This window comes from Strix aluco, chromosome 2 (genome assembly GCF_031877795.1).
Source record: "Strix aluco isolate bStrAlu1 chromosome 2, bStrAlu1.hap1, whole genome shotgun sequence".
Taxonomy (NCBI): Eukaryota; Metazoa; Chordata; class Aves; order Strigiformes; family Strigidae; genus Strix; species Strix aluco.
The window spans coordinates 31,656,716-31,679,032 of NC_133932.1; the positions used below are offsets into that span (position 1 = coordinate 31,656,716).

The 22,317-nt window shown below is 39.6% G+C and overlaps 1 protein-coding gene across 2 annotated transcripts in view; it reads right to left on the minus strand.

Annotated features, from left to right (window-relative positions):
- Positions 1–22,317, minus strand: part of APP (amyloid beta precursor protein) — a 227,767-nt gene that overhangs the window by 83,662 nt on the left and 121,788 nt on the right. Inside the window, exons 6-7 of one of the 2 annotated variants that reach the window (XM_074813921.1) lie at positions 12,508–12,710; positions 2,096–2,263 (exon numbers count right to left, since the gene is read on the minus strand). In XM_074813921.1, coding sequence (XP_074670022.1) covers positions 2,096–2,263; positions 12,508–12,710 — 371 coding nt within the window. The remainder of the gene's footprint in view (positions 1–2,095; positions 2,264–12,507; positions 12,711–22,317) is intronic. The other variant, XM_074813930.1, reaches the window with a different exon arrangement.

Consider the following 22,317-nt stretch of genomic DNA (forward strand, 5'->3'; position numbering starts at 1 on the left):
AATGCTCAGCACAAAAGGCCAATAGCTATTCTTCATTTAATCCTACCTTGCTGGATATGAAATGTAAGGATGAAGGACACCTTACCCCCCCTCCCGCCCCGCCTATTTTTTTTTGTAATTTCTGGGGAAATAAACAGATACAGTTACAAGAGGTGTACTATCAGAGGTAGGTGACTCTCATTTGCCTCATACCAACCAAGGCAAACGCCTGAAGTATCCAAAGCTCTGTGCAGGTAAATCATGCTCAGTCCTGTCATTCTTCTCTTGCTAACTGGCACTACTTCCAGAGGAAAGGAGCAAAAGGTTCAGATTCTCAGCTGTTTTCCATTGTTAGTTTTGATGGTCTCATTTTGTCTGACATCCAGTCACCACTTACACGATACTCACATGTGACTCAAAAAGGTAATCATCCTTTACAATTTCTGTTGGCCATAACAGTAAAGAATAAACCTCATCTTGGCTACCTGAAACTAAATGTTCAAGTGGCTTTTCTAGGCTTACTGTCCAACATCTCTCTCACTGCAGTGTATTTTCTATGCTTCTAATCTGCATAAGCCAGCTATCTTCAGTTTACTTTTATTTCCTCCTTCCATGTCTACAATATCAACTGCTTGTCAATATCACATACCCTGCATTTTTCATTGTATAAATATTTCTTTTTTAAAATTCTCTTTTTTTCTACTATTGTCCTAATTTAACTCATTACAAAGTCCTAGTTTTTCTTGCCCATCATAGGGCACACAATCAGAGACAAACCATGTTTTGCATCTCTGGAAACGTCTTGCCTACCACAGGAAATGAATGGTTCAAAATGTCATTCTTTTAGCAAATCTATTATAGACCTCACTCCAAACTACACAGTTGTTCTCATTCTCCACTACGTTTTTTGTTTTGTTGCAGAAACAGATCATTGTCCATGAGGTATCCTCCTCACTTACCTTGTCGTAGATTTTCTCCACGTCCCTCCATAGAGTTTTGCCACGAACAACTCTAAAAGATGATGAGATGAAATGCAGCTGGAGCACGAGAGCATCAATCCTGCCTACACAACTGCTCTTGCTCCCAGTCCAATAAAATACAGCTCAGCTCTTCTGCTTCACAACACACAGAATACACCTTGCTGCCTGTGTTTGTGTGCATTTTTAAGCCTTCTACTACTGCAAATGTTCCTAGGTGCCATTTAGAAAATATTTTACTGAAAGCAGCCCTGATGTGCTGCTTCTGTTCCGCTCCTCCATGCCCTGTAACCAGGCAGGGCAGTGAGATATGTACTCCTTAATGCATCAGATGTAAACAGCAGCCAAAACTGTCCCAAGAGTACGTGCTGCAAAGGCAGGTGGGAGGGAAGTGTACCAGAGGCTCCCGAACCAAAACCTAGCTGATAAATCCAGTGTCTGATTCATCAGCTTCAATACCCTGTGATGGAGAAAGCCATCCTTCTCAAACCAAAATCATAGTGCGAACACCATTTCTTCATAGAAAATGATCATTAAAATAAATGCTATGTTAAACAAAGTAAGTAGAAGGTGAATCATATCCACGTGCAGTGCAGTCCTTCAGGAAACCTAAAAATCCAATGTCTTTCTCCCCTTTTTGTTGCGAACACAAAGTATTCAGTCAAACTAAAAACAAACAAAAAGAATTGGTTCTTCCAAAGCTGGAAATAAATATTCTAGTATTATGATGAGCTCATATTGTTTTGATTAAAAACAGTCAGAAATAATACGTGACAATACACTGTACAAACTATGAGCTATTTTTAAACTTACCTGAGGTTTCCTAAAGTTCATTTTTTCCCCTGCACATGCATTGTACGTGCACACACAGAGACACAGAAAACATTAGTATGCTTTGACAGAAAATTAAGAGAAGTGAGCGCGAAGGCCTCGTCCAGGAAGTGTTAGGCTTTTAGCTACCTACTTGCAGACCCCCCTCTACAGCACCAAGAAGTCACCCACTACCGTGCCGGGTTAGTGAGAGTCTAAGGAGGATCTAGCAGTGAGCGGAGGAGTTTGACAGACCGCGGCTGGGGGTTAGTGTGAGCCCAGGCCTGCACCCTCAGCACAGGAGCTAGGGAGGATGGAGGGGCACTTACTGACGCTGCCACAGACCGCCATGCAGTACTCCTCCGAGTCAAAGTTGTTCCGGTTCCCGCCGCAGCCACCGTAAAAGAAGGGCGCGCACTTTCCTTCGGCCACGTCAAAGTACCAGCGGGAGATCATCGCGCGGCAGGGACCAGTCTCAGCTTGCTCAGAGCACACCTCTAGTCACAGGAGACCCGGAGGAACCACATTTAGCATGTAAATGGTATTGTCTCCGTTTCTTCATTAGGTGCCTCTCTGTCCATGCACACGAGCGAGGAAGGAGATGCACCAAGGAGGTGTTTTGGGGAACAGGAAACCCTTCCCCAGAAAACCACCCCGGAGACAACATAAGTGAATTTTGAACTGACTCAGATTCATGCCACTAAAGACTCCTTAACCTGCCTATACTGTTTTTACTTTTTCAGCTATGTTATCTGTATACACTGAGGGATGTTGCCCTGAAACAAGCTCCAGCATGGGGGCAATGGTACAAGCATGAAGTTTTGTCTTCTTCCAGGCCAGAGGGGTACAACCACCCTCCTCAGCTCCTGCCCACAGCATTGCTGGCTGCCCACCCTGGGCAGATTTCTGCCCAGGCAGCCCACTCAGTACCTGTCTGGAAGGGGAACATCTGAGAGTAAACGGAGCAACGCTTTTTCTTGTTTTTTAGCTGTATACCCCCTCCCTGCCCAAATTGAGAAGGTTTCCTGGCTTATACAAAAGAAAAAACAAAACCAAAACGTTTATGAGTTATGGAGGAAAACAAATTCTCTTCAGACACTTATTTATATATAGTCTCTGCCAAAGAAACTCCCTTGCAAGCCGCCTGGCACAGCATTTTTAATTCATAGTTTGAGGGCTCACACATATAAAAGTACTGCCATAACTATAACCCATCCTTGGCAGGAAATCTCACCCCCAGTGAATATGCACAGGAAAAAAAATTAAAACTGTTTGTGTTCATTGTGAGCTGCCACAATCTCTGCCTACATCCTGCAACAAATGAAAACCTGAGGGAAGAACCAAACCACACAAATTAAAGGAAGACAAAGCAAATTCTGCCTGTAATTTGGAATTCAGCCAATTACACATGTAAACGTATAGCCCTTTACCAATAATGTTCCAAACAGACAAAAAGTTTCATCTTTCAGTGTGCTGCATAAGTCATTTCAAATCTACATAACATTAAACACCAGTACGCCCCTCATTTGCTTTCATCCCACGTACTGCATCGGCAGACAAACTGGTACGTTCAACTAGAGGCTTCAAAATTCTCTGCATATATTTGAATTTTGTGGAAGACAGATCCCTAAGGGTTGAAAGGTATGAAGAAGTATCAGTGCATTAGCACTGAAAATCCCCCGCACGCTCATCACCTCTCAGATGTTGGCTACAAAGAATCCTGCTTTTCAGAGTCTGTCCTGATCCATCACTTCACTCCCCCCAGGAGCAGCACTATTTATAAATAGATTTTACATCCATTAGCAGTCAGTGTATACCTACGCTTCCTTAAATATATAATATAGGTATAATTTTACATGTGTTTAACATATTCACATATCGTATATATAAATAATGTCAAGAATCAATTTTAGGGAACATACATTTAGTCTAAGAGAAACAGATTCAAGTGTATGCATCCATCAAGGATGTGCTACAAATGTCGCAATTCTGTACCAAGCAATTAGGGGAAAAGCAATACTAGATTTTTTTACTTTAAGAAAAAACAAAATAAGCATATTTAATTGTACAACATGTTAATTGCAGTTAATTGTTTACTACCATATGATTAATTATAGTTCATATTTAGTATACAAGTGTTTCTTCTGATTTATTTTAAAATCAAATCCAGCCCCGCCATCCAATTATACAGTCAAATCTTCACACAAAGCTAACTGCACAGCCTTGGAAGAGCTGTCACATGTCAATTAAAAATGAATAGTGACTCTTGACATTAAAGAGACAGGTATAATCAAGAGAATTTTTGCTGACAGGAAATGTCACTTCAAAAAACACAAAAGGTCTCAACAACTCAGTCTTTTTTAGTTAATGTCGACTATGGGCTGACCTCTACCCACACAGTAAGCACCTTCTAGGTTTCCCTCAAAATATTAATTCTGCTATAAAGTCTGATTTACTTCATCTTGCACTGTTAAGTGTTATCATGATGGGAATGGTTCACAGACTTATTCTGAAATTTCCTATAGGTACTTCTCTCACAGAAATAGCAGCAGAGATTTTTTTGCATGTCCAAAAGCAAAGGTAATTGCCCATCAAATAACAGATGCCAGTGATAACAAGAAATTTGCTCTCTGGAAACTAGAGTCGTTTATACATGTGAAGATGCACTTGAACAAGCATTCAGGAAACCACAGTGTAACATGTTAAAAAGAGCAAGCCTGAAGCACTGCAGCCCAGTGTTGCGGCCAGGGACCTGCCTCCTGCCCGACCTGTTACCTCCCACCAGGCTGGCAGTGACAGTGCTGAGCAGTGGAGGGACATGCTTCCCTCCAGCCTACACAGCCAACCGTACTGCTATTGGTGAGACCTAAATGGCAATTATTTCATTGCAGAGAGAAATGGCCTACTGTGCAAACAGTTTATGACCTAAATGAAGATTAAACAAGACAGGGGGGGAAAACACTCTGGGTTACTGTTTCACGATTGCTCTAAGGGAAGCACGTTGCTGCTCCAAGCTAGGAAACTTCTTGCCACTGTCATCCCTTTCCCAGTGTCATCACCACCATCCACCACCGCCTGTTCTCTATGGAGGGCTCAGAGTAGCATTCCTTCACATTTGCTCCGTGGTGAAGGTACATTTTTTAAACCAGCCTCAATGCCTGGGGCACGGTCCCATTGCTGCTGTTGGTGGGTCAGTTGCTCCTCCCATGCCTCTCTATATCCCCATCAATTGTCCTTACAGAAAAACGCCACCGCCTTTGATCCTCAGCTGTACCACTTCATCTGAGAAGATGGGGAAATGAAGTGCAGAGATGAGAAATTCAAAGGGTTTTCTTGGGCTATTAATTCAAATACCATTTCCCTTTCCACTGCTACTGAGTGGAGCAATTAATGCCTATGATGGATGAGCTACAGTATTTTCACAGATATTAGCAGCATGCAGGCAGCATACACTGCTACATGATTCATCAAAAAATTAAAAGCTGTCTTTGCTTCATATATTAATCTTGTTGCTGCAACTGATTAAAAGATGAGTTACTTTTTGCCACTGTGTAATCCAATTTTACTTGATACCACAAATAACTTGTATCCACAACAGCACTAATGGTGAGCTTTGCTTTAAGGAACTTGCTCACTCTCCCCTCTCCAAAGATGCATTTTTGCCTTCGACTCCATGTACCTGGGTAAAATTGAAGAGCACAAGCCTTTACCACAACCCAGGTTCATAAGCAGTCTAAACTCTGGTTTCAGATGCTTACAGTTTTCAAACCATCCTTCTTCAACATGAAAATTTCTCTCATCTTCCCTGTGCCCTAAACCAGAGATTACAGTTGCCAATACCTTTCTTCTCTGAAACCTTAGATAAGGCAAATTATTTTTGAGATAACCAGGGAAGTATAATTCAACTTTCCTCATTCCAAGCTTCTTATACTTATTCCAGCCTCTCGATGCAAAAAGAATTGTTTCTAACCAAGCAGGTATATCATTCCCTGAAGGACAGTGCTGTGGCAAAGCTTTTTGATTTGCTTTTAAATTAACAGTTAAAGTGATATACTGAAAACTAATCAGTTACACTAAACATCAGCACTGACTGTGTTATTTTTTTCTTTGAAAAGCACAGACTTCAGCACCCTAGGAAATACACAGTCTTCAAGTATGTGGACATTGATTTATAGTGGCTTTACACAAAGTACTTCCATAAACACTCATTTACCAAAATGCTGTAAGTAGAGCTAATTAGAATTTATGTGCAAACATTTTAGATACTTTTGATGATCAGTTTTTACAGAGGGAAATATAAAATATGATTCTGAATGTCATTTTAAAATTTTTCATTACCATATAAATTGGTTTCTTCTGTTGCTCGAAGAAAACCGATTTTAAACCAAAGTGAAATTACACTTGCTTTATTTCAAAATCTTAACTCCATGTTTCTTTTTTCCACATGGACTAACACTCTGTGAACACCAACATTTTCAACACAGCAATCTGAAATAAAATTTAAACTTCTAATTTGGGGGGGAATTAAAGCTACATTTACATACTTTTTTCGCTGCAAACATCAAGGTTACTCTGTATTTTCTTCAGAATTTGAATTTATTTACATGATCATGAGAACTAAGCTCATTTAAATGCTGGCTCAGTCAGTCCCAAATCTTAAACCAGAAATTAAATTTGAAGAGATTTAAGAAAAAAAGGACAAACAGTAGGAGTTAGACTACCAACTCTGACCTGTCTCAGAAGTTGGGTCCTATGTTTAGTTTACACCTCTGAAAAAGCTCTTTACCTTAATGTTACAGTAGAAAAATACCATCATTCTGGCTTATAAATATTATAAGTTCTTTAACTTAGCCATGGCAATGGAAAACATATTGTATTGATGACTCTTTCTATACTACCAGCCCTTCAAGTTGGAAGTTGATATTGTCAAGTACATACAAATAAATCATACTGGTGGCATGAACCAACTCACTAGCACTGGTATGTGTTTGCTTTGTCTATGCTGCTGTCAGTTCAACTGTGTATCATAATCACATGGGACCCAAACAAGTCTTAAACAAGGACCTAAAACACTTAGCTGCTTAAGCATATGGGATCACAGTCTTGTATTTTACCATTTATATTTCACTAAAGAACACAGTAATCTATTAATGCAGGAGAGGCCAAAGTAATAAACCTCTCAAATATATATTGTGAGGCATATGCTCCACTTTATCACATGCTAGTATATATAATATTACAACCAGAGTAATTTTGACTTCCGTGTCCTCAGGAACTGAGAGCTATAGTTTGAGATATTAATACACATGTATCTATATTAGTCTCCATTTTTTAACTAGCTGAGAAAAAGCAGACAAGAGTAAATGCACTTTTTCTTTTAGTTATGCTGTTCGTGTTCCAAAAAGGCACAATACTGTTTTGCTCAATGAATTAATCAAAAGGGAATATTTAAAGATAATTTCACTGAAACAAAACTTCCTCATTCTGAATATATGGTTAGAAGAGGCAGCCAAAAGCTAATTTCAGAAGAGGTTTTTGGAATTAGGAGAAGACAGCTGTGAAGCTGGCACATACTCTAGGAATAAAGTTGATGCACAAGCTACACAATTGCTAAAACACTTTCTACAGAGAAAGTTAAAAGAAAAAAAGCGCAAAATTATGACTTCTAAATACAATACTGAAGAACAGCTCTTCTAAAATTGTTAAATACCCTAAAATTGTAATTTCCATCCTGTGCAATTAAGATCAAAATTCTCTCTCTAATGTTTATTCTTAAGCTACTGAAGGGGGATATTTGGAACACAAAAAAAGTTTAATTGTATACTTGGCTAGAATACAAAGCCTTGCAATTCTGAAGTGAAACAAATACATGAAAATACATTTTCTATTTACTTGTGCACAACACATTTTGAACCAAAGTGCCACAGAGTTACTACTGATGGCCAGAACTCAAACAAAAAGCCCAGCTTGATTTTAAGTGTAGGTCAATAAAATTTCATTAATTTATGTGTATTTTAGAAAAGGTATCATTTCGACATAACATGATGATTATGCTAACACAGCAATACAGTGAATATAAGGATTAGCCCGAAAATGCATTCCAGTCTTTTTACATAGCAAAACAAAATATTCAATTAATTATTGCTTCAATATAGTAAAATGACATTTTCTCTAGGGAAACAGATTCTTGGCGGATTTCTTCTGGCCAGATGTGTTTGAAATGAAACCACTCTCCAACCTGATGTAAAATAATACTATTACTGTTTAGTATTCCAGTACCTTTGCCCTTGACCCAAAACAGTGATAATATATTGCTTTTCCATCAACAAGATTACTAGATCATAAAAAAGATTTCTTCCAATAGCAACGTATCTTGATTACGGTGGAATAGTTGTGCTTTAAATTATAGTGTCTAATTAAAAGCTATCAGTTATTTTAATGCAAATCCATTAGGTTAATTTTATCAGCTCTTGTTCATATGTTAGAGTAGATTATCATTCTTAATGAAAATCTCCTAACAAAAAAGCAGTAGAGTTATCATAATGTGTATTATTCACATAGAAACCTATCGATGTTTTCTTAATATGGAATACAATCACACATCATCACTTTCCAGCTAAAGCATACTGCATAGTCTTGAAGCAAATGAAGCAGAACAAGGAACTACAACTTTAAAAGAAAGATAACCTTTCAGAGAAGGAAGTGGGGCAAAGCTAAGGAGGGTGAAAAAAAGCCCAATTAATCTAGCATACACTACTATTATCCCAAAATTTACAGCTGATGGGTCTAACAATCAGGGTTAACCTCCTTTGCCTTAGAATAGATAGTAGCTGTCACCAAATGGATTTAAAGTCTTTTAGACATAAAAATTTTGAGCAAAAAAATCCCATGCTAGATCAATAAAACTAAGAGCTGCCATACAAACATCAGGCTACTTTTCTCTTGTTAGGAAACCAGCATATAGTCTCTCGCTTGCAACTCCAGATTGTAAACACAGTTAAAATGTCACCGTCAAGCAGCACTGATTAAATTCTTTCCTGTTTAAAGAAATCCAGCTGAATTAGAGAAAGCAAAACCAATTGCTAAAGGGCAACATTATATGCTAGACAAGGCAGGTCAAGCTTATGCTGCTGGATCCCCCGCATCTGCTGCTGATAGGTATGTGAAGAAGCGGCCAAGTGTTTTCTGCCAGGCTGCTGCACTGACCCCGCTGCTCTCCGTTAAAGGACACCTGATTGACTGCTATGCTGACGGGAAGCACTAAGCTGAAATTGGTTATTCTTTGTTGTACGCCAAGAGAGACTGATTTTTCCTGTCACCTGCTGTGCTGAAGGAGAACAGAAATAAAATCACAAGCAACTGCACATGACGGGGGAGCAGTGCTCCTGCTTGCTTCGGTCACGCGCTGGAAGAATCACTTGGAGCATCGATACCTCAGGAGCAGCTCTGCAACACCTGCAACACTGCGACGATGACAGCAGAAATCTAACTGTTCCCTTGCTTAAATCCTGGCCAGCAGAGAGTCACCTCTCTTGCTCCGTATGGAGACAAAAGTCAAAAGCCACAGCTTTCCTGCAGGGCTTCATAAACGAGCCACGCTTTCTCCAGCACAAATCCAGTGATAACATCTCCCAGTGACCAAAGGTGAAAAACATTGACCTGACACTAATTTTACTCTTTGGATCCCTCCAACCTTGGACCCACAATCAGCTGGATTTAACACCTGAATTCCAACAAGAGTGTATCTGGAAGTTTAAACTGGGTTTGCTGCCCTACTCGCTATGAACTGAGAGTAAAGATGGTCATTCACAAAAGGCAGGAAAGTGAATACTGGCAAGTACCATGTTAGGAATAATTGATTCACATTTTTGAATAAACACTATAGTTTATAAAAATACGGTTGCTGCAGAAACTGAAAAGACTGTCCTCCTGCTGATGACCTCTCCCATTCTCTAGGCAAGACTAACTTCCTTTTCACTGGAAATAAGTTTGCAAGTAGTTCTGCTATTACTATTTTGATCACGATTCATTAAAATATGCATAGAAATAAAATTGCCTGACAAATTGATTCTACAATAGCTCAAGTGTCTTTAAAGTATAACATTACGTTTATGCTTTTCAATTATTTATGGTTGATGGCAATTATTCAATTGATTTGGGGGAGAAAGAGCTCAGTACCAGCCCACAATTAGATCCTAATTTATTGTTTTAGAATAGTTGCTCTTTGTTGATTTCACATATGAAAAACAACTCCTCTCAAATTGGACAAACCCACTCTCTATGCTCTTTAATTCTAATGACATAATATTAGTTACAGCTTCATAAAGCATACATAAAACTGGCTATAAAGTGTCTGTGAAGAGCATCCTAGGATACATTTTATGAACTGCACTTAGTAACGCTTGGGAAAATTAGCCTGAGCAGAGCTCATGTGCATGAGAATGAAGCTCCGACACTTAATCTTTCAAGGTGTCTCCATAGGATGGACCCCTTCTTAATAATGTACGTTGTCTACAAGGTACCTCTGCCTCTTTCATTTGCACTGACAGCGACAAACTTTTCTGTCTGCAACAGCAAGACAACAGCAAATGCTCACCACAGAAATTCTTATTCTGGATCTGCTGGATGGATTATCAGGACTGGGGCCCTGTAGGAAGCTTTCTCTCAGGTGCAGCAAGGGAAGTAGAAGCAAGGGCCAAGGCTTTAAGTTATTTGAACATTTCTACATTTATAAGTAAGCAAGCATTTTGCACAGTGGAGCTCTGTCAGATACCAGTCACACACACTCAGGGACAGTCTCAGCACCCTCCATGTCCCAGGACAGCTGGAGGTCAGAAAGCCCAAAGGGCTGTGGCAGAACTGTGCTGAAAACTTGTCCTGGTAACAGATTGCCCTCGCTTCACTTGCAGCAACACATTTCACTCACAGTCACCCACAGTGGGAAATTCTAGACTTGGAAAAACAGGATAATAGCATTTCATTATCAGCTAGCAAGTGTATATACTTCTAAAGAATTTTTAAAAGGTGGCTTCAATAGTTCACCTCATCGCTTTTGTATTTTACATTCATATTATTATACACTACTTTCCTGAAGGCTAAACATCTTAACCTCTTTGAAATGTCAACCTGAGTAAAGAAACATGTTCTGCCTAATTTGTCCTCATTTCCACTCATCCAAAATCCCATTAAAGTCAAGTGTACTTTTTTTTTCTCTCTCAATATTCATTTACCAGAGAGAACAGGGCGTTTTATCCCCAGGTGGTGAAAGCTCACATATGGAAATATATTTAATTGGTTTAAAGATTTAAACATAATCTCCTGCCACCCCCTCCTCACTGAAATGGCTCTCCAATAACTGAGCAAAACACTCAACACAGTTATATAAGACAGAAACGCACAAGACTGTATCACCAGCCTTAGAAAGAAACATTTGCAAGTGATTTTAGTGAAGCATTAGCACTTTTGATTAGCGAGATTATCCACACACAGACTGAACAGAAAAAAGGTAAACGAAGTAATTCTGCTTTTTCCAAAGCATCCCCTGGGCACCTCTGTCCTTGGTGTGTGGGATGAGTCATAGCCAGAAGCCCTCCTCTCCACACCTGCTTTGCCAAATATGGGCACCATGGTTCAAGAGAAAAGGTCGCTGCCACATGCAAGGGACTCCACTGGCACTTCAGTCCCAGGCATCCCCAGAGACAGGGCGTGGGAAAGCAAGGGGAGAGGAAAAGAGCCAGGCCAGATGTTTTTTGTCTCATTTCACAACTGCCCCAATCACAGTCATTTTTCCTCTGCCTCCCATACATCCCAACTCCTTTCTTTTCAACTGCGGCTTTTACTCTCATTTTCTGCCATCATCTCCAGCACCTACTCGTAAAGATATAAGCACTGTAGAAGAAATGACATCTATCTTACCAAGATTTACATCATACGGAATTGTACTTATTAAAACAGAAATACAAGGATAATTCATTCAAACATGTATCACAGGAGAAATGTGGTGGCACTTAAAAATAGTATGTTGCTATGTTGTCCATAGACTAGGGTAAAAATCAAAGTTTAAAATGCAGTTATGTTAATATTATAAAAAACAAATTTTAGAAAAGAAGAGCTCTTTCTTACTCCATGCTTTTTTTTTGGGCAATGCACTCCTATTCCCCCACCCCTGCAATACAACTCATTAGTTAAGTTCATTTTTCTGCACAGCTATTTCTAAATTCACCTAATTTTACTGAATTACTAGTTCACGGAAAAATATTGGAAGCAGGTTATCTAACAGAAATCACACAAAATGACTAATCACTGCTGTTAATATAAGACGCCAAACCAGCTAGTGCTACCTCCTGCTCCGAACTGACACTCCCTATCCTTCTGCAACACATGCACATGATAACCCACACACATACTTTTCTTGTGTTATTCACACATACTTTTCCTGTGTTATTTGCTACATATGGCAGTCAAGTTTCATTTAATGTAACTTTAAAATAAAACCAACCTTTCTGCTTCCATCCACGTTATACACAACAATCACACTTCACAGACAGACACCTCCAAAGAATATTTGTAATGAAAAATGGAAAGAAGAAAGGATTCAATGTGTGAATTACAGAAGCCAAAGCATAACAATGCTGCAACTTAGGATATTTTGCTGTTTGGAACATTTTTTTGTTGTAAAGGGCAAACATGAAAAGCAACAGCATCAGTTTTCCAGCCCCAAGCTAAATTCCTAAGAATTTACCTCTGACAACCTCTTCCACAGATTCTGTAGTTGTGGTAGTAGTGGTTGCAATACTGGTAGTTCTTTCAGTTGCCTCCTCGTACTCTTCCTCTGTCTCCTCTTCAATTTCATCACCATCATCATCATCATCGTCAACATCTTCATCTTCCACAACGGTTAGCTCCTCATCTTCCTCTGGTTGTTCTTCCACTACCTTATCATCGCTAAATAAAGAAAATTATAATGATGTGTTAGCAACAAAATGATTTCAAAATGACAGGAGAGAACATTTTATTCAGAAACTCTATGAGGACAGAAGTCCTGTTAGTACCTGCACAAGTACAATAGTACCTGTTTCTCCATCTCCCTCTCTCCCCTTTAAATAAAAAAGAAACAATCAGGAACTCTGGAACATCCCAATGAGTAAGAGATCAGAAATGCTAAAAAACAAAGAAAGTCAACATTAACAACGCAGTGAGAAAACTAGCAAGATGCCAGACTGGAGCTCCTCCTTTTGTACAGGGATGGAAAAAGAACCCCATCAGTAATACTGTATTTTGACAGCTGAATAACACTCCAAACATGCTTGTTCCACACTGCCGTCAACAAATCAATTTTTATTTTGAAAGAAGCTCAAATTAGCTCAAAATGCAGTCAGTTCATACGGCCATGGAAACGAGAGAGTTCCTTACGACTTTCTCACCCAGGAGACACCTTACCCAGAGGCTTGCTGTGGTCTACCTTTCATGCTGTTCACAGAAGGACTACCAAGTGTTGAACTGACCTGGAATTGTCTACACTGCTGAGCTTTTTGTTCTGTTGTTAAAGTAGTGCTCTGTGAATGGAAAAGGCACTCCTACAGGAAGAGCACACAGAGCTGTCTGTTTTCACAAAGGATGGGACAGAGACAGGCAGCACACATGATGCTGCAACTCAAGCTTCAGCTGACTGTTGCTAGTTTTCATCTTTGAGGTTTTATCTCCTGGTGTCTCAAAGCAGATAGTGGCCACAACATCGCCTTTCAGGATCTAACACTCAGAAAAGAAAGGACCCAGTTTTGGTGTTCTGTGTGACAGCAGCACTGATGAAGAGGTGAAGGCCACACAGATTTCCGGAGGAGGCTGCTATCTCAGCCAACATGCGTAGCTGTTCAGCACAGCAAGCTCACCTCAGATGCTCTGCACTACTAACACAGCTGTACAGCTGATGTGTAAGGCCTCCATAAAAGATCCACTGTACCAATGTGTATTAGGATGGCAACACAAGCAACCCTACGCTCACAAAGAAACCCCAAACTATTGGGCTAAACATTGTTACCCATCATAGTGCTCAAAATTCATATAACTGCCTAAAATCCTCAGGACTTTATTCAGTCTTGGATGATAGGAAGGAATACTGCACTTGACTATCAAATGCATTTGGTGGCTTAATATGTCAAGAATTTTCTGTGATCACTCTTAATTTTGAATGATACACAGGCAATAGGCCAAAAAATGTACGCTCAGTTACTGCTACTGTTGCTGTTGAAAGGCTTCCTAACTCAGTGCCCAGCTGTGGCAAGGTCTCAGGTTTGTTAATCTAATCTTCTACTTGAAACTCACTACTAATGAGTAAATGATCTTTAAATATTCAAACTTGCAGTGGCTTTTTGCCACTTTCATACACAAGCGGTTTTGCATCTTTTTCATGGCATCACATATGCTTGAACAGCCTTTTATCTGAAGTTAGCAACTTCTTTCCTTCAGCTCATTTCAGAGACCAAGCCTGTAATATTTCATTTTATAAAAGGTTGCCCACTACAATATTGAAAGTGAACTCAGAACAAAAAGAAGGACAGTATGATCTTTCTTAATAGGGTGTTATGAAAAAGTTAAAAAATTTATTGATAAAAATCTTATATGCCACTGCGAGACACGACTCGTAACTCCCCAACAACAGGGCCTGAGAGGAACAGGCCTGCGAGAAAAAAACAGCCTGAGAAAGATAAGGGATGAGGGGGAGCGGAGGCCCTTGAGCCAAGGAACATCTCAAACACTCGCAAGTAGCGAATCTATAGTCGCAGGGTAGATAGTGTGGAGTTTGGAGCTGATAAGGCTGCCTGGACAGCACAGGATGCAGCTGGAGGAGGGAGCCCTGTGAAGGCAGGATGGTTCTGTTCTGGTGCACCTTGTGAAGTTTCAAGGGCCATCTGTCTAGTAAATGACCTTTGCTTCATTATCCATGAAATGCACATTAAAGTGACACCCCAGAATAGGCTAATAAAGATTAACAAGATCATGCTAATTACAGCATCCCATGAAACACCTTACCCCTCTCCATACATGGGATATGTAGGTATGTGGGCTGACCTAGGGGATGGACCCAAGGAAAGTGTGTATAAATTGAGGGGGGAGGGACGAGGAGTGAAAGGGAGAAAGAAAGAAGACGACATGAAGAAGTGAAGAAGACAGATGCATCCCTGACGAACTCAGACAGGACCAATGCAGGAACCTGGACTGGTGATCTCTGTTTCTCTATTCTATCTCCCTCCTTTCCTTTCTCCCCTTTTCTTTCACTACCATTAAGTAATGCAAGGCATGCTGTATTGCTTGCCATAACCTATTATATACTTTAGCCAATTATTGTGTATCCAATTAGTACATTGTAGAAAATTAAGACTTGTCTCACCATTGTCCACTACGCTGGGGGTTTACGAAACACTCGTCTCCCTCATCTGAGCAGGAGGTGACAGCCACAAGCCTGACTCTACTAGGAGAAAGCTAAGTCTCTATACAAACAAGAATGAATCTCCTGTTCCTTTCTCCCCAAAATATTTGGCCTCCAGAAACACAAGAGAGACTTACAGTAATAATGAAGCTTTCAAGCCCTGGTAGGTCATACAAGTGAGAAAGACTGAAAAAGGAGCACAAAACCACTTCTTCTTTTAATTTCTTCATTTCAGAGAACCAGCTTAGAAATTTCACCATCTCCACTGTGTGGTTTTCCCTGACATTCTAATTTCAGTATGTCCAAAATTTTCTACTTTTAGTAACTCCTTTCTGAACAATAGATTTCTTCTGGTTCTATTTTTCTTACCAAGTACTTCACCTTTTTATGAGCATGAAATAAATGTTTTATGTACACTATCACCTTTCAACTGCAAGACTGAGGTGGATTTATAAGCTCAGTATGTGTTTCTGATCTCCAGGTTAAGGCGCTTCTAGTATTGGCCAGCTACACATTTAAACTAGGCACGTTGAGTATAAGACATGCTGATTTTCATCAAGAGCATCAGACACCATATGCCTTTCAACATTAGAGAAAGCTGCTCTCTTTCTTTCACCTAAGCTACAAAAAAGGCATGCTTTAAAAAAAGTGCAATTATTTTCCTCTTCCTTTCACATGAATGATCACTCTCAGATATTGGCAAGCTCATAAAGTTAAAAAAGGACAACAAAAACAACCTAATGAAACAAACAAAGGAAAGTCAATTAGTCACATGGAAAGCCACTTCAAAAATAATTTCTATGTGTGCATCCAACACCCATCTGTTTTTAGCTACACAAAAGCTATGTCAGTCCACAGCATTTTGCTGGGAAATTCTCAGCATCAAAGCCCATCTTTTTGGTTTTTTTTTTTAGGGGGTGTGATAGGAAAGGGTGCAGGATGAAAGAACAATTCTCTGTGCATATTAGTTGGCTATGCCCACCGTTACAATGGGCCCTTGCTTCCTCTCCAGTAACTTACCAGAAGTAAATGCCTTAAGGTAGCTCCCACCTGCATCCCCTTTATGACTTGCTGCTTGCTGCAGAACTAGACATCTGAGAAGGTAAAAAAAGCCAGAAATGATGGAAGACTACAACAGTTTATGGGATCAGGCTCCTGAAAATATTCTAAGAAGCTTTCACAAAAATGTACTGGAATATTCCTTCTACTGTTTTGATCACTGCTAGAAAAATCATATTTCTGCTAGCAACATACTCTGCAAGACTCAATCACAGAGGTAGTATTTCAGAGGATTATATTTTATTGCAAGTTTCAAGAAAAAGGAACAATGAAAACAGAAGCGACTTTGCCTTAGATTTAGATACGTAAATGGAAGTAAGACTCACAAGGTATGCTTATAGAATTAAGATGCCTGAAATTGGGCTTTAGGTCATTTCACTATTTAACAAGTTTCAAAAACTCTCATTGTACAAAAGTGTGAAGGTACACTTAGGTTCTAAAGCAGCACTCCAGGCTTTCTTTAAAGGTAATTATTTTCCCAGCTTTTTAAAATTATTATTTTATTTTTATTTATACAAAGATGAGTTAGTCTCCTCCCCTATTAGTACTGTCTTTCAAAGAGAAAGGGCCAGGGAGATGAAATGCTTTACACTCTCTTAACAAGTTTCTTCTTGAGTGAAGCCAAATACCAGAAACTAACTGGACTGGCATTATTCTGGTAGTTTAATCATGCTCAGCTGTACCACACAGTATCACAGACCAAACAGCACAAATACACAACAGGCAGGTGTATATCCTAGCAAGCCCTAACAGTAACAACAGCAACAGCTTCACATTAGATATCAAGGCTACCCACTAAGTCACGCATTCCAAAGAGTCAATCACTGTAACCACGCTCAGCAGTGCATACAGACAACAACCACAACTTCTCAGAGGTCATGGTTATGAAACGGATGAGAAAAGCAGCAATACCATGCAGCCCCTTAGCAGCACTTCTCAGGAGCCAGGGGGAAGGAGTAGATCCCTCAGTATTTGTCAGTAATAAGGGAACTTGGAGCCTCATGCTTGACGACACGGGTTTAACATAAATAATGCTACATTTTGATGTGCATCTGTTGCAAACAAAGACAGTGGGTGGACTTCACATAGTATTAGAAAAGGTACTACATCTTGTAAGAAACATGAAAAATTATGCTTGTTTTTCTTTCTTTGGATTTAACCACTGTTATCATCCTGGCTCTTCTTCAAAGAGGGACCATAGAGAACATCAGGGAATGGAATAAACATATTTCAACATTTGGAATAAAGCATCAACCTTTCAGACTGGGACAAAACCCTCTCTCTTGCACAGTCTGTAGAGCTGTTTCTCCCTGTCATGCTAAATGCTCTGGTACCGTCCACATTTCTCAGTTAGCACCACTACAGTGCTGTTTCCCAGGCAGCACATCTAACTTCTGCACACCTTTCACCTCAGTAATCAGTTTAAATCCACTATTTTCAAACAAAATGTTTACTACCAAATGAATGTGGATACTGATCCTTTTCTCAAAAGTCTTGAAGTTTTATTTAATAATAATACCAGGTGTGCTTACTTCCTGTATTGTTATTACATTTTACCTTCTTCGGTAAACAGGTATGACTTAATCTTGTTTCTCCTGGAACCATGATGCCTTGACAGCTTTTTCTGTATATTCCCTTGACACCATCCCAGACAGCGTTTTATTAGCACCACCGACTGCAGCGTCTCATTTACAAGAAAATCTTGACATTTCGCCTTAGCTTTGTGGTGCCAGTCACAGTATTTTTCAAAGGCTACTCAAAAATACTTGATACACTGATAAGTTCACAGATTTGTAAAGCCATATTACCATCATCTGAATTTAACAGTTTAGCAGTAAACAACAGAGGTAAATAAATTGTTAGGCTTGAATGCAGCCATAAAAATACTTGCAAAATACTTGTACCACCCCCTGCATGAGTATTTCTCAATCTCCTGTCAGTGGAGACTTCTGGCAAAGACGGCTGGCACTTTCCTTTCACGGTGGACACAGAGAGCCTCATGGCTTTGAGCCTTCCGCTTCAACCTCCTCACATATGGGATATTAAAATCCATTCTCCCTTTCATGGAAATGACGCTTCCTTTGAGTGTCCAAGCAGCATGCTGGGTCACTAATACAAATCATCTACGCTCCCCTGTGTGGTGAAACGGGGTATCTGAAGTTGGGTGGTTTCAGCTCCATTTCCAATGCTGAGGACACACTGGGGTTCCAGGCAGCCTTAAGAGGTAACTGACCCCCACAGAAACATACCAAGCACTCCAACGGGCACGTTTCTGGTTTTAAAACACATACCACTGTACAACTCCTGCTAGTGTGCACCTAAGCACATCATTAAAAGCAATGTTTAAACCATGGATCAGTAATGTTTATCTATTAACTTCCTTTCCTCAATCCATCACTGCAGTAGGAGCTGACACCAATGTATTCACTCAGGAGAGTGCACTGCCCTGTTACTTTGTGAAGATAAAACTGAAAGAAAGATAAAGGAAAGTGAAGGAAAGCAAAAACTATGCTATGTCTTGCTGTTCAAGAAATAAGAAAATGTTAGTTTCCTTTTTGTATTCCAATAATCTGCAATGGGGACAGAAGCAGAACACGCATGACAAGAACAATGAGTTTTCTTCCTAACAGTGTTTCAGAACTCATGGGGCTGCAGCATAAGCTACGTTTTAAGAAGAGGTTTCTGTCTGCAACTATTAATTTCAGACAACAATGTGGCAAAGCTTTCAATTTAGGATAACAAATAACTATGGACTAATTACTGGTTTTGGGAAGTGACTCATGTTTGTCTGCAAAAATGCTCATCCATTTGGATGTATTTAAACCATAATTTTGCCAAGTAACTTGAACAAAAACATACACTCCATCAGTGGGTGAAAAAGAATGAAAAGGTGTTCAAGACAGGTATTTTAATATCTGGGAAAGACTAACATTCACTACATTTTGCAACTATATTTTATTGCAAATAGATTCCATCTGGACTGTGGTTTTAACCAGCCACCAAGCCTGAGCAGATAGTTGGGCGAAAGCTAATTCCAGGAGAGGAACTGAATCAGCAGTAGCGACAAGCAGCTGACTGCCTACAGAGAGCAAGGCCATGTATGCTGGCTCTAGACAGTCATGGGAATTCACATAGGAGAAGCAATCATTGCACGTAACTTGCAGCCTGTGCTCCTTCAACCTTACAGACCAAGCTGATGGTAATTTATGCATTCATAACCTTTACTACTGCAGGTGCCATCATCACAGGTTCCAGCATCTTGTGCTTCAGGTTCCCAAAAGCACAAAAACCCCCACCTCTCTCTAGACTCTACAGCTCCCCCAAATGAACTCCAGGAAACATGTGATGGACTGGATTGTCAAGCATTCGGTCTGGGTATAGCTTTGCTTACAGCAGAAGATTAATGATGAGCACAGATATGTATTTATCCCCATGTATAGGAAATCTCCAGAGCACAAAGTTCTTCAACTGTGGGAGTGGAAATGGACAGATTCAACTTTGAACCTCTATATGCTTTAAGAGTTAATGCCTTAAAAGAAAACACAAAACAGAATCACAAAGCAAATTACAAAAGCAGGACAAATGCTTGGAATCCAAAGAAGATGAGTGCATTTGAGGTGGTCTAATTACCAGGCTTTTAGTTAAAAGCAAATCAGAAAGCTAACAGACAAGGAACCAAACTCTCCCTCAAAAAACATGCACATCAGAGGCCTGGGTATTTTCTATCTAATGTTTTTCCAAACCCTGCATGCTAGGAAAAGTTCTTCTGACCAAAGGACAAGATTTCTCAGGAATCAGGTTTGATCCAACCATTGCACTCCTCTGAATAGTGGTGATAATTAAACACGAGTCAACACGGGAACTACTTAAAGCTAAAAACTAAGCCAACAGTGCACTCTGGCACATGAGCACCCACCTCACTGTATCTTCTGTTACTTAACCTTGACTTTGGTACACTAGCCAATGTCAAGACTAAGTTGAGTATAGTAACTATGTGAAACTTGAGTATCTACGTAGTCAATTTAAACATGAACTACCAAAGTAATTTTGCATGGAGTAGAAGAGAGGAAATGAAGTCAAAGCCAAGTGTGAAATGAAGATTCCAGCATTCGCCTTGAAAGTCTAGGAGTAAGGAGCTATACCAAAAATATCTATTTTCCTCAAGTGGGGGGGGGGGGGGGGGGGGGGCAGGGGGCTGTGGGGGTGTGGGAAATGGACAGCAGGGCAAGAATTAAACTGTGCTGCAGTGGTGAGATTAGGCACAGAACCAGGAAAGAAAGAGATTATACCAGACCTCTAGTCTACATAACTGATCTTTTAAATGGCTTATTGGCATTAAAGTCCAGAAGATTACTGTGATTGCCTATTGAATTGAAAGTCTGATCCACAAGGTACCTTACCAATAAAGTTTCTGGTCTATCTTAAGTGACCAAAAGCACAAACTGCTTAAAAACTGCCTTGGTTATTTTCATTAGGGTTGGATTATACTAGGTTAGTAAATCAGGTTATCTCATAAGAAAAAATAATGTGATATTCAAACACATATAAAAACCTATTAAGCAACAGCTAAATTTTTAAAAACTCAGACGGGCACCTTCCATTGCGCAGCAAGTCAGGATGAGCAATTCTTATCGTCTAGCATTTTTCAGACATTCATTTTGTCAATTATAATTATTTTCCTTTTTGCTTTCCTTTACTGAAGAGGTTGCAATTATGTTTATTTTCATGTTTCCTAACAGAAAAAAAATGTTGAAAGAAACTATTTCAAGAAGAGTCACACAGGCTGCTTTTAAATTCTTAGACCTTATCAAACAACTGAATTATGTGCTTCTCTCACTTCACTGTATTTGTTTTAATCTTTTATACAAAAACAATACCAAAAAGTGTGCCTGGTTTCATGAACTTTGATAGAAAACAAGAAAAGTTGTACTAAAAATCTTTTAATCTACTTTTTAAATAGAACATTATAAAACTCACATATTACCCTACCGCCTCTGACAGATACATTTATCTTTTTCCCCATAATGAAACAAGAAGGTATACTTTATACCATTAGAAATTTGTTTCCACAGCTGACCTGCTTAAAAAGATGGGTATACGAGGTAGCATGTAACATCTGATCTCCTGCATTTGCAGAAGGTACCTGTTGACTGATATGCAAGAATACCTTTTCAAAACTGACCTAATTTTCTCTCCGAAACAAAGCCTCTGTTAGTGTTACTGTTCTGACAGTTTTCTTTGGAAGGTGGAGGATTCAGCAAAAAGTATGGCATTTTTAGGGAAGGACAGAGTAATAATGTATTTAACCCATATTCTTTCTCACTTTGATTACTTTTGCCGAAGAGAAAACTAAAAAAGTAAACATATCTGCAAACACACAAAATCAGGCTCTGTGAGCCTGATGACACTGAATAAATATTAAATTCAAAATCCTGACATCAGAAATGCATTAAGACTGAATGTGATGGAAGATGGCAGAGTGAAGGTCACCTGCACAGCCCCATTTCTGCCAGCTTGAGAATCAGCAGAAAAATCTGCATCTGTTACAATACATTTGTTTCCACTGAACTTCTGCTGTACTCAGAATGGACTAATCAGTATCTCTTTGTCCAACCTGCTATCCTACAGCTTATCTGAGGCAAGACTGAACGCTGTACCAAACACAGTACTTGCCCTGTTTGTGGAGTTCATCATCTTGGTACCCTCACACAACAACAACAACAGGGTAAAACTGCAAGAATAACAGAATCACAGAACCACAGAATTGTCTAGGTTGGAAAAGACCTTGAAGAACATCCAGTCCAACCATCAACTCAACATTAACAGTTCCCAACTACACCATATCCCTCAGCACTATCTCGACCTGACTCTTAAACACCTCCAGGGATGGGGACTCCACCACTGCCCTTGGCAGCCCATTCCAATGCCTAAAAACCCCTTCTGTAATTAAATACTTCCTAATACCCAGTCTAAACCTTCCCTGGCACAACTTGAGGCCATTACCTCTTGTCCTATCGCTTATTACTTGGTTAAAGAGACTCATCCCCGGTTCTCTGCAACCTCCTT